The sequence below is a fragment of the Rhinoderma darwinii genome, chromosome 1 (assembly GCF_050947455.1).
Source record: "Rhinoderma darwinii isolate aRhiDar2 chromosome 1, aRhiDar2.hap1, whole genome shotgun sequence".
NCBI lineage: Eukaryota > Metazoa > Chordata > Amphibia > Anura > Rhinodermatidae > Rhinoderma > Rhinoderma darwinii.
The window spans coordinates 158,426,348-158,439,701 of NC_134687.1; the positions used below are offsets into that span (position 1 = coordinate 158,426,348).

General features: G+C 44.0%; 1 protein-coding gene across 1 annotated transcript; it reads left to right on the forward strand.

Annotated features, from left to right (window-relative positions):
* The first annotated feature begins 7,640 nt into the window (after positions 1-7,640).
* Positions 7,641-11,595, forward strand: LOC142726466 (uncharacterized). Its single transcript, XM_075849031.1, has 3 exons — positions 7,641-8,693; positions 11,055-11,421; positions 11,562-11,595. Exons 1-3 carry the CDS (start codon positions 8,015-8,017, stop codon positions 11,593-11,595), a joined length of 1,080 nt encoding a protein of 359 aa, XP_075705146.1. The 5' UTR covers positions 7,641-8,014.
* Positions 11,596-13,354: the final 1,759 nt, after the last annotated feature.

Here is a 13,354-nt window from a genome sequence, read left to right on the forward strand (position 1 = left end):
TTTTTTTCATCATTGCAAGAAGCTATTATACTCTAAATTACGATATAAAGATAGCTGCAATAAGGTTTAATAGCAACTGTCAGTTTAACCACTGGAGCTTAAGACAACGCTCCTTTCTGATCATCATGTCAACTGAGAGTTATCGTCATCATACCGAGATGACATCCACTAAGACCAAAAAGTCTACTGGTGATATGAATGAAATGCTCCAAAGATTGTGGGATAAAATTCAGAGAAATATCAGAGAAAAAATTATAGTGGTACATCATGTACGTGGTATGTTTCTATTTTTTTTTCTTTTGTTTATTTAGAACGGGTTAATTCAAATTATGAAACAGTAAGAACACATTGCAAGTAACCACATTCCCATGATCATTACTTATTTCAAGATAATCCCCCTGAAATTTATAAGAAGTTCTGCAGCAGTGGTATGTTTCTTGCTAATGTTGTCATCACTTTGATCTGAAGAAGCTCCACATGTTCTGTTTCCACTTTGGTGCGGGATAAGGTTGTTTTGATCGGAATTTACATTTAGATTACATAAAAGTCTAACTTGTCACTCATCTGAATAATATGCGAAAGCCCCACAATTATTACTCTTATTCCGATACAGATAATAGAAAATACAGAATACTTTGAATCCCTACATCCAATCATAATCCACCATTTTTCAACTGCACTTAATACGGATATCAAATCTGCAATCTTCTTGTACACAGATCGCTTCTGGCGTACAAAACTAGGTTTTGGATGTGTAAATGGAATGCTAATAATGTTACAGATGTTTAAAATTGGTAATGCTCTTACCATTGACAATTGGCTCCATTAATTTGTGAGGTTTGGAGTAGCTCCCAGCTGCTTTATTTAATATAATTTTAATACAAATTCAGAATGCCCAGGAAAAGAAATGCTTCAGCTATGGCATACAGATTATCTTCCACATCTTTACTATTTACAAGTGCCAGGAATATTTATAATACATAAATATTTGTAAATGACACATGTGACAAATGACACGAGCCTACTTTGGTTTAGAGGAAATTTCCTTTTAAGTGCTTGTATCTGGCCTTACCAGATATTTTTTTAATTTTCATTTAAAGGGGTTGTTTAGGTACGGACAACTGATGACCAATCCACAGGATAGGTCTTCAGTATATGATCAGTGGGGTTCCAAAACCCAATCAGCTGCTCTGGCTGCCTCCGGGCACCGGATGTTATGCAGGGTATGCAGTTTTCGGAGCCGAAAGCAGATGGCTCCGACCACTGCACAGCAGCTGTCACGAAGGGTCTGTGGACCCACTGGGCCGTACCACTGTCACGAAGCGGGTAGTGGACCCACTAGGCCGTACCGCCATAGCGGGGAGGCAGCTGGCCAAACAACAGGACACCCCAGAAATACAATGTCCCGCACAAGGGTACCTGGATAGTCCAGACGGTCGCCGCAGCTCTGGCACAGATGGAGATGGGTGTAGCAGATAGCGCCAAAGGTGGCGGATGACACAGGAGCCGCAAGTTGTGCCAGACGTGGCGCATTCCTCCGGACGTGGCAGATGACACAGGATGTGGCGGATTCCTCCGGACGTGGCAGATGACAAAGGACGTGGCGTATTCCTCCGGACGTGGCAGATGACACAGGACGTGGCGGATTCCTCCGGACATGGCAGATGACACAGGACGTGGCACGACTTGATACTAAGGAACAGCACGGGAAACAGGAACGGTGAACAAGGCACGGGTAACAACAGGAATGGGAAACACTAAGGGACCATTTGCAAGACAGACTGGGAAAACTAACAACGCTCAGGCAAGGATTAGAAGGCCAGGGGCCTTCTCATAGACCAGGAAATCGTGGCAGTTGATGATGATGATGATGATATCCGCCTATTTTTTGTGCCCTGGCCCTTTAAAGAGGCTCTGTCACCAGATTTTGCAACCCCTATCTGCTATTGCAGCAGATAGGCTCTGCAATGTAGATTACAGTAACGTTTTTATTTTTAATAACGAGCATTTTTGGCCAAGTTATGACCATTTTTGTATTTATGCAAATGAGGCTTGCAAAAGTACAACTGGGCGTGTTGAAAAGTAAAAGTACAACTGGGCGTGTATTATGTGCGTACATCGGGGCGTTTTTACTTCTTTTACTAGCTGGGCGTTCTGACGAGAAGTATCATCCACTTCTCTTCAGAACGCCCAGCTTCTGGCAGTGCAGACACAGCTGTGTTCTCGAGAGATCACGCTGTGACGTCACTCACAGGTCCTGCATCGTGTCAGACGAGCGAGGACACATCGGCACCAGAGGCTACAGTTGATTCTGCAGCAGCATCAGCGTTTGCAGGTAAGTAGCTACATCAGCGTTTGCAGGTAAGTCGCTACATCGACTTACCTGCAAACGCCGATGCTGCTGCAGAATCATCTGTAGCCTCTGGTGCCGATGTGTCCTCGCTCGTCTGGTAAGGCAGCTGGCCACCAGGGTGCAGGTCAATGTCTATAGCTCGTATAGGTACCTGTGGCAGCTCGGACAGCAGCAAGGCAGGCTCGGCTGGAACTGGGCAGCAGGTAGACGTCAGGCGATGTGAAGCAGGTCAGACGTGGGATACAGCACGACACGACTTTGGCACAGCACAGTGCTCGACCAGGATAGTATGGAATGCAAGGAACAGGAACAAGAACACACTAGGAGGCGATCACATAGACAAACTTAGGAAACATAACAAACGCTCAGGCATAGAAGCAGGGGACTTTTAGTCCAGGGTACTCACGGGTTCAAGTTAATCAGAAGTCCAGTGCGCACGCTGCCCCTTTAAGAGCGGGCACAAGCGGAACCCTATGGGTTCCGGCTGAGGTGAGTTGACGCGAGCGCTGGCGTTTCCTGAGGAGGCTGGGGCCAGCGCTCGCTGACTCGTGGCTCGTCTGTCAGGGGGAGAATGGAGCTGTCGGCCCGCAGCCATGGACATTACAGCAGCCTTGCTGCAGAACCACAGCTCTGCTCCTATTCACTTGAATAGGAGCAGAGCTGCAAGACGCAGATACAATTGAATACTATGGCAGAGAAGGAAACTATCCACACCCTGCTCTGCCATTCACTCCTCCTGGAGCAGAATCTCCGGCCATAGCGTTGCCAACGCCCTGGCCGGGGATTCCACTCATAGAGGGAGTCCCTGACGTCACTGTCCATATATGGACAGTGACGTCAGGGGCTCCTCCAGGAGCAGAATCCCCGGCCAGAGCGTTGCCAACGCTCTGGTCGGGGATTTTGCTCCTGGAGATGTCCCTGGCGTCACTATCCATATATTCATGTTCTGTCATTCATGTACTGATGACTTATCCAGTGGTTCCGTTGTCCGATAGTGGACAACCCCTTTAAATCTTAATCCAGTATGCCTTTTGAATAGCATTTTGGGACATGTTGCTTTTATTGCAGGCACTGAACTGTAATCTGATAATGGAAGAACCAAGGCTAGGCTCACACCACGTTTTTGCAACCTGTTAAAGGGTACTGTTTTTTGGGAGGGTAAAACTAACGTTAAAACAGGATGCAACGGGAAAAAAAAAATGATGATGCAGGCTGCTGTCTTCTACCCTGTTGAAGAACATGCTCCAGATTGATCTGTTTTGTTTTTTTTACAGTAGAAGTAAGTAGCAAAAGGATGCAACAAGATAGGCATCCTGTTGCATCCTGTTTTAAAGGTATGTTTTTTTCTAATCTTGAAAAAAAAACGTGATGCAAAACTTAAGGTTAGTTTACAACGGCATATTTCTGATAACTAGATATCTAGATAACTAGTGCCGATTGATGATATAATTGGATAACTAGTGCCGATCTAAGATAAAGAAAGTCGATCTGCGCTCTTTAACAGTCCCTTTTATATGGGTCGATCCTTTCTGTATAGGGATGAACAATCGTAAATACGATTCTTCTGTCCCCACCAGTTTGCATCATTGTCGGCAGCACATATCCTGATAACATGGGGAGATGTGCTGCCGACAACAATAATTTTTTAGGCTGCATAAATGATGTGATCAGCTGACAAACTTGCTCGCTTTTCAAATGATTACTGCCCTGTTTACACTTGCGGATTAAGTAGACCATGGGCCCTGGGCTGTTACCCAAACTTGGGCCGCCCTGCAACTATTTTTAACACTACCTTTTTGGGCGAGCATTAACAAATGGGTGTTACGATTCCCCTTGTCACAGGGCTGTGTCCCTACATACTGACAGTATCACACTGTGCAAGGACACGTCCTCCTGACAAGGGGAATTGTCTATCAGTCCTGGACTGCAGAAAGACTTTTTGTGAAATACAAGAATTTCTTATAATAAACATGTCAGGAGAGGTGACAGATTCTCTATGAATCTAGTGACTCACAGGTGACGACGTCTCAGATTCTAGTCGTTTTTTTCCTCTTTTCTTCGCCATCCGGTCCAGAGCTCATGACGACTTCTCCCGGCCATGACTCACTTCTGCAGAATTTGCCACCCAGATGTCTTCGGCTCCTCACTTTTCCAACATTTACACACCTATAAACTAAAATAAAGTTATCATGGTGCCACATACTGTGCCCCTAAATATAATAGCACCAAACACTGCGCGCCTGAATATAATAATACCACACACTGTAAAACACCACATACACACAGCCTCCTGTACATAGTGCCACACACAGCCCCCTGTACATAGTGGCACACACAGACTGTAATGGCCGGGGTAGGGCGACAGACAGGTAAGCCCTAATCTACCCGCCACTCAGTCCCTGCCTACTTGCACGACCCGTCCTAGGCGACGGCGTACAACTGTGCGACGGTCCCTACGCTCAATACGTGCACAACAGACAAACAGACAAGGGTACACAGAAGCTAAGGGAAATGGGGCAGTTGCCCACGGCAACACCGTGACCAACAAGAGTAGTGAATGAGCCAAGTCAAACCAGGAGTGTACGAGGTACCAAATGCAGAGCAGGAGCGTAGTTAGTAAAGCCAGGGTCAATTTAAAGCAGAGGTCAATAGTACTAGCAGGAAAAGCAGAGCCAGGAAACAAGACAGAATCACAGACAAAGGAGGAGCAGGAAATGAAGGTATAAATAGACCAAGGGCGGGAGCTAGCTCCATCTGGCCAGGCTGCGATAGGTTCTCCCACTTCTCAGCCTACCAGCCTGAGTGGTAGAAGATCGAGTCACTCTAATCAGACCTAGGAGCAGATGCAGACTGATTAACCACGGGCGTCGACACAGAAGCTGTGTCTGGCAAATCCTTTACATTACCCCCCCTTTTATGAGGGGCCACTGGACTCTTCCTAGGTGGACCTGGCTTATTGGGGAACCGAAGATGGAACCTCCTGAGCAATACCCCAGCGTGAACATCCCGGGCGGGTACCCAAGTCCTCTCCTCAGGCCCGTATCCTCTCCAATGGACCAGGTACTGGAGGGAGCCTTGGACCATCCTGCTGTCCACAATCTTGGCCACCTCGAATTCTACCCCTTCAGGGGTGAGAACAGGGACCGGATGTTTCCTCGAGGTAGCCAAGGATGGGGAGCAGCGTTTCAGGAGGAAGGCATGAAACACGTTGTGTATTTGAAAAGATAGGGGTAACTCCAGCCGGAAGGAGACGGGGTTAAGGACCTCAATGACCTTGTACGGCCCTATATACCGTGGAGAACATTTTTTGGACGGAACTTTAAGACGTACATTTTTTGAAGACAGCCACACCTGATCCCCGACCACAAACAAGGGGTTAGCAGAACGTCTTCTAACTGCCTGAGTCTTTTGTATGCTCTGGGACGCCTCTAGGTTCTTCTGAACCGGGGCCCAGACTGTGCACAGTTCCCGATGAACTACATCTACCTCGGGATTGTTGGAACCACCAGGTGAAACAGAGGAGAACCGTGGATTAAAACCAAAATTACAGAAGGGGGAGACCCCCGACGAGTTACTGACCCGGTTATTAAGGGAGAATTCGGCGAAGGGAATAAAGGAGACCCAATCATCTTGACAGTCCGAGATAAAACACCTTAAATATTGTTCTAGAGACTGATTAGTCCTCTCAGTTTGACCATTAGCTTCAGGATGGAAGGCCGAGGAGAAGGACAGATCAATCTCCAACTTCTTACAGAAGGCTCTCCAAAACAATGAAACAAATTGTACCCCTCTATCAGAAACAATATTGATAGAATTCCCTTGTGAATGAGCCTTTTCTCTCCGAGATTGCAATGCTGCACAAACGCTTGATGCATGGTAATATTTTCTTGGAATAGAAAACAAAATCTACAAAATATACAGGTTGGTTTAATTATTTATGAGTCTTGGCTTCAAATTTATTATTTTCTGTCTTAAACTTTCTGTTCTCATACAGGAACTATCATTTACTTGACAAGTGGATTTCTTATTGTCATCTGGGCTTGACACTGATTAAAGCCAAGGTTATTAAACCTAATACTCCCAATGATATTGGCCTTTGTCCCCTTACAAGGAAAAATTGGACATTGCTGCAGAGAACCTGCAGGTTGTGGCACTCAGAATAGCCTCCTAGAGTAGTAAGTGGCGACGGTTACTACAGGCATAGGCAGCAAAATCAGACAAGCCGAGGTTGGGAACCATGACTTGGAATGCAAGATACAAGGAGCAGGCATAAAAAAAAGTGAGGAGACAGTCCAGGTCAAAGTCATAGGCAGAGCAGTGGAGTCAGACAGGCCGAGGTCGGCATACCGAGAACATTCACAAAGCTAAACAAGGACATTGGGGAATAAGTGAGCCTGTATGACAAATACCAGAGAACTGCTGTTTTAAATAGCCTGCCGTGAATGGGAACATGTATCATAATGTCCACGTCATCGCAGGAATTTATAATTTTCTGGTTGCCATATACGTGATCAATAGGGGAAGTGTGCATTACACAGGTATGGATCGGCAGGTTGTGAGAGGCTCAAGGTGGATTTGGCCAGACAGTGCAATGGTAAGTGTGGAACTGTTGTACCATTACACTAACACATTGGATAAATAATACATTCATTCAATTATGTTTTTGCTCAGCATAAATGCAATATACAACTAATGTTTATTATATTTGGGCATTGAACAATGAAGTCATGTTATTCTCTATTGAAGCATCACATTAAAATTTCCAATATGATGCTGCACCACACCATTGATAACAATCTATTGACATACTCATAATCTGCTTTTCTACCTTCAGCATTTTAATGCTTCCTAGTTTCATTTTCTTTACTATCATGGATGACTCATGCAAGTAACACCTTAAAGGAACCTGTCACTAGATATACTGCTGAGGAATAGCATCCTAAACATTTCCTTCTCAAAACTGATGTCTAGCATTTTGTCTAAAAATAAGTTATCATACATTGGGGCAGATGTACTAAGGCAGTCTAAGGTTTAGACAGTGTATACTAAGACAAGGCAGCTAAAAGAGCCACCAAAATAATCACTGTGGTGAATGCTGTATAATTAATATGGCGCATCTTACTTGACCTGCTACACACTCCTCTCCTTTATATACCACCTTTGATTTGGCTTAGTTTGCAACAGGATTTTGTGCCAGTTTTTTTTGGAGCACGATGGCCCACAATGGAGCATCTAATGTCAGGGGCCCCCCAGGCTATTGCCTGGGGGACACATGGTCGCACGGCCCCCCATAAGTTGTTAATAAAATATGTTTTTTTGCTTGGTATGTTTTTCTCTCCCCCTTTCCCTCTTTTCTCCATTTGTTATTTTATATTAGAATGGTACATACCATCGTGGTGTCCCCCGGGTAAGCTGTGCTGGTGGCACGAGCCGGTTTCCAGATGTTTCTGTCTCTGGGCAGTTTGGAGTTGGTCCCAGCTGATTGGACCTAGGTCAGCTGTGCAATTGCATGAGCAGGTTCTGGCAGATTCTATCTCCAGGCAGTTTTGTGGAAGGCCAGCTGATTGGTCATTGATAAAATCCTAAAGGCGGGAAAATTGGACATAAAAGGAGCAGTTCATCGTGGTCAAGCAGCCAGTTTTTGAAGATTGGACCGTCGCTATGGATGTCCTGCTGATGGAGCTGATCAGAAGAGCGGAGTCGGAAGGAGGAGAAAACTGGCTGAGGCAATGCCTAGCAGCAGCGCCGTCGAGGGAAGTCGAGGGAAGAAGCGAACTTGCTGGGCTGGAAGACGACATAGAGGAAGCAGTGTCTCCTGCTGGGTCGTCGCTCGAGGTGCCGTCATCAGCTGCAGCCAAGAGGATGAAGTCTGCAGCAGAGTCATCACTGAGGGTGGAGCGCAGTTCCGGACGTTCGCTCCAGGTGCCGGAGCTTGAGAGGAGGCGGCCGACCGTGTCATCAAAGAAGGTGGCGCACAGTGCCGGAAGTGCGCAGCAAGTGCCGGCGCAATTGGCTAACCCGCTGGCCAGAAGTTTAGTCAGAGAACGGGAGACAACAGGTTGGTCGGGTACCCCCTCCTGCTCCAAGGATGGTGTGGAGGACACAGCGGAAGCGCCGGCCTCACTGGTTTTAGAGGCGGCGCAGGACTTTTCTTCAGAGCTGCAACCGAGGAAGAGGAGCCGGAAGACTAGGGTGGCTTATTCCCCACCCCCGCCAGTATCAAGGAGAAGAAGAGGTCCCAGGAGTCAACTTTCCTGTCAGCAAGTTTCCCCAGGATCTACAGGCACGCAGCAGGAGGTAGCAGAAGCGGTGCACGACCCAGGACAGGTGGAACAGAGTGGTGATATGCCAGCTACCCCTTATCTGTCCCACCCCATCCCCCCTCCCCTCAATTCTAATGTAATGTTTGATATTTTAAAATTATTAGCTGATTTGGTCAGTAAGTCGGCTGTTCCTGCTAGTTCCCCCGCTGATGTATGGAAGCATAGTAGTCAGCATTTACAGAATGCTGGTTTTAGTAATATTCCTGTTTTAGAGAAAGGAATTGGTGTTTCGGAAACTTGCTGTAAGGAAGTGATGTCTTGCGATATTTCGCCATTAGGTTTTCATTTACAGCCAGCAATTAAGGAGCGTATTTGGAGGAACGAGTTTATAGATTTATTTTCTTTATTACCATCTGCGCAGGAGACTCTTGTCAAGCAGGATGGTAAGTCTGATAAAGATGAGGATAAAAAACGTTCTCCTCCTAAGTCTTTCTTTAACTGGCTACAGGCGTTCTGTATCTATGCTTCAGTTTTAGGGGAAAAGTCTTTCATTAATTCTAGTAATTTATTTCAGCATGTAGACATTATTCTTGAGGCTTACCGCCAGTTTGGTGGTTTAGCATGGTACAATTATGATGAAATGTTTCGCCAGAAGATGGCAGTGTACCCTTCATTAAAATGGGGCACTAAGGATGTTGGTTTGTGGCTTAGTTTAATGCTTCCACAAAGGTCAGTGCCCAAGCAGCAGCCTAGTTCTCAGAATACGTTGAGGAAAGGAGTTTGCTTTGCTTATAATGAAGCTCAGTGTAAATGGTTGAACAATTGTCGGTATAAACATGAATGTTCCTTTTGTGGGGGTTCGCACCCAATGTGTCGCTGTTTTAAAAGAGCAAACCAGTCTCAACCCCCTAGTTCCAAAGAACAGTTATCCAAAAGCATGGACGCCAGTGAAATTAATAAGAATGGCGCCTTGGCTAGAAATGTTCCCAGACAGGGAGAAAGCTAATTTAATTTTTAACGGTTTTAAGTTTGGTTTTGATATCCCTTCTTTCAAAGGATCTGGTTGTTGCTGGGTGGATAATTTGAAATCCATCCAGCAGCATAAGGATATTGTGCATCAGAAAATCCTGAAAGAGCTTGAAACTGGCAGGATCGCTGGTCCTTTTATACATCCGCCGTTTACAAACTTTAGACTTTCACCTTTAGGAATTGTCCCTAAGAAGGAATTGAATTCATTCCGTTTAATACATCACCTTTCTTACCCGTTTAAGGCTTCATTAAACGATGATGCTGACAAGTCTAAAGCGACAGTACACTATGCTTCGTTTGATCAGGCTGTCTCCTTATTGAGACAGTTTGGTCAAAATGCTTTTTTAGCAAAAGCTGATATCAAATCAGCTTTCCGTTTACTACCAGTTAACCCTGCAGGTTTCAACTCTCTAGGTTTTCAATTTGAAGGTGATTATTTTTATGACAAATGTTTACCAATGGGTTTTTCTTTATCTTGTTTCTATTTTGAGGCATTTTCATCCTTTTTACATTGGGTAGTGCAGAAACAAATTCCGGATGGAGGTGTTCTGCACTATCTTGATGACTTTTTGTTTATAGGTGATGCTAGTTCTGAGTTATGTTATTCCTTATTGTTAAAATTTGTCGAGTTTATGAAATTTTTTGGTGTTCCGTTAGCTGAAGAGAAGACTGTGTTTCCATGTAGGTCATTAGAATTTTTAGGTATTAGAATAGATACTGAGAGAATGGAATTTAGTTTACCAGAGGAAAAATTGTTAAAGTTAAGGGTTTCTTTAGTCAGTATGTTAGCTAGGAAGAAATGTTCATTACGTGATATGCAGTCACTGTTAGGGTTGTTGAGCTTTGCCTCTAGAGTTATTCCTATGGGAAGAGTTTTTTCAAAGCGACTGTATTTTTCAACAAGGGGTCTTAAGTCACCTAGGTCCCATATTAGGTTAACGGTTCAGCTAAAAGAAGATTTAGCTGTATGGCTAGAATTTTTATCTAAATTTAATGGACGCAGTTGCTGGCAGTTTAATTTTGAGGATTCTGACTCTTTGTCTTTATTTACGGATGGAGCCGGTAGTATGGGCTACGGGGCATTCTTTAATGGGCAATGGTCGGATGAGTTATGGCCCAGTGCTTGGCGTGTAAGCAAAGTTACTTCAAATATTGTCTTATTGGAATTATTTCCGGTTTTGGTAGCCATAGTTGTATGGGGTCATTATTTTAAGAATAGGAGAATTTTGTTGTTTACGGATAACAAAGGTGTGGTCTTTGCAATTAACACATTATCTTCAAAATGTGAATTAGTAGTTAAGATATTAAGACATTTAACTTTATGTTGTCTGAAGTTGAACATCTGGTTGAAAGCTAGCTATATAGAAGGAAAAAAGAATGATATAGCAGATTCATTATCTCGTTGTCAGTGGCGGAGGTTCAGAACGATGGCACCAGAAGCGGAGCTTTGTGGAATTCCGTGTCCTCCTCATTTATGGAATCTGATTTGGGACTAATCTATGTTAATATTCAGAGATCCTTGGCTCCAAGAACATGGGCTGATTATTCAGCTGCTTGGAAGGAGTGGGTTAATTTCTGTGTTCATGAGAACTGTAATTTCTTTCATAATGAGGTAGGTCTAGTTTTGAAGTTTGTATGTAGCCTGATTAGTAGGAGGCTGTCATTTGCCTCCATTTCTAAGTCTCTGGCAGGCATCTCTTTCTTTCTTAAATTAAACAGTTGTCCGGCTATTTCTTCGCTCTTCCCAGTTAAGCAGCTTTTGAAAGGTTACCATAGGTCAGCTCCGGTGGTGGAAAGACGAAGGCCTATTTCATTAGATTTGTTGTTAAAATTATTCAATGTGTTACATTTAGTTTGTTTTAGTAATTTTGAAGTGTGTTTGTTTAGAACAGCATTTGTGTTAATGTTCTTTGCAGCCTTGAGAATAAGCGAACTGGTGGCAGAGAGTAAAGTTTCAGTCCCGGGCCTTTCATTTCAGGATGTTAGTTGCAAAATTGACCATGTTTTGTTATTGTTAAAAAAATCTAAGACAGATCAATTAGGAAAAGGTCGTTTGGTTAGAATTAATCAGTTTTCGGGTTCTGTTCTTTGCCCAGTTTCTAATGTTAAACATTGGTTGTCAATCAGGCCGAGTCTTGGGGTTGCTTTCCTGATTCATCAGAATGGGGATCAGCTGTCCAGATTTCAGTTTAACTCTGTTTTGAAGAAATGTTTGAAGTCCCTGAAGTTGGAGCATTTAAAAATATCCTCCCATTCGTTTAGAATAGGTGCAGCTACGGAAGCTGCACAGTTAGGAATTGATGAAGGGATTATAAAAAGAATTGGAAGGTGGGAGTCTAACAGATTTAAACTTTATGTTCGACCAGACTTGTTAGTAGTGTATTTATATATCCACAGGTAAGCGTTTGGTTGTTTGGATCCTTGGCCACTCTTTTATATTTTGGGCACAGAAGAGAGCCGCGAGAAGGTCCTATACAGAAAATTTGTCTATGGATCCGCTAGTTTTTTCGGTTTTTTGGCATGGGGTAAGGGGTTTGCAATGGAAGAACGTGTTTTCTTTAGTTAAATCACTGAGTTTTTATTGGCCGGATCCGAATTTAATTATCATCCATGCTGGAGGCAATGACCTAGGTAAAGAAAAGACTTTGGACTTACTTTGGGAAATGAGAAGGGATATAGCCTTGATAAAATGTCTTTTCCCTGACGCTACTATTTCCTTTTCAGAGATTATTCCAAGACTGCTATGGTCCTCTGGAAATTATAAGTTTTTGAATCGAATCCGTAAAAGGATTAATAGAGCCATGTCTAAATACATGTCGGTCCTCGGTGGTCTTTCTTATAGACACAGTGACCTTGAAGACCTCACAGACGGGCTGTTCAGAAATGATTGTATACATCTTTCTGATGTGGGTATCGACATTTTCAATTTGGGCCTGCAGAATTTAATTGAAGAATGGCTGCGGTGTTTTGGGGGGGCCATGTCTTGGTAATGTCATGGCTTGTGGGGTTTGTCACCCAGCTAATGCTGGGCGGACTTGGTTTTTATTGGTCAAAATATTTATATTTTATTATTTATTCGATTATTTATGGTTATTCTCTTCGAATTATTTTATCTTAGGTTACCCTTAATAAACACCGTGGCCATTTTTATCCAAAGAAACTGTTGTCATGTTTTATTTCATTTTGATTGAGTATTGTGGGGTTTGTGCTACCATGTCAGGGGCCCCCCAGGCTATTGCCTGGGGGACACATGGTCGCACGGCCCCCCATAAGTTGTTAATAAAATATGTTTTTTTGCTTGGTATGTTTTTCTCTCCCCCTTTCCCTCTTTTCTCCATTTGTTATTTTATATTAGAATGGTACATACCATCGTGGTGTCCCCCGGGTAAGCTGTGCTGGTGGCACGAGCCGGTTTCCAGATGTTTCTGTCTCTGGGCAGTTTGGAGTTGGTCCCAGCTGATTGGACCTAGGTCAGCTGTGCAATTGCATGAGCAGGTTCTGGCAGATTCTATCTCCAGGCAGTTTTGTGGAAGGCCAGCTGATTGGTCATTGATAAAATCCTAAAGGCGGGAAAATTGGACATAAAAGGAGCAGTTCATCGTGGTCAAGCAGCCAGTTTTTGAAGATTGGACCGTCGCCCACCCTCCCGCCCTATTGTTCTTAAATTCCTTCACGTCACGTTGTTTGTTAGAGGGGTTTGTCACCCAGC

What these genes read in the sequence shown, in the direction of transcription:
- LOC142726466 (XM_075849031.1), top strand. Translation starts at nt 8,015, where the DNA reads ATGGATGTCCTGCTGATGGAGCTGATCAGAAGAGCGGAGTCGGAAGGA. An exon ending in AGGACAGGTGGAACAGAGTG is followed by an intron (nt 8,694 to 11,054) that starts GTGATATGCCAG and finishes TCTCGTTGTCAG; the next exon opens with TGGCGGAGGTTCAGAACGAT. An exon ending in CTTTTGAAAGGTTACCATAG is followed by an intron (nt 11,422 to 11,561) that starts GTCAGCTCCGGT and finishes TGTTCTTTGCAG; the next exon opens with CCTTGAGAATAAGCGAACTG.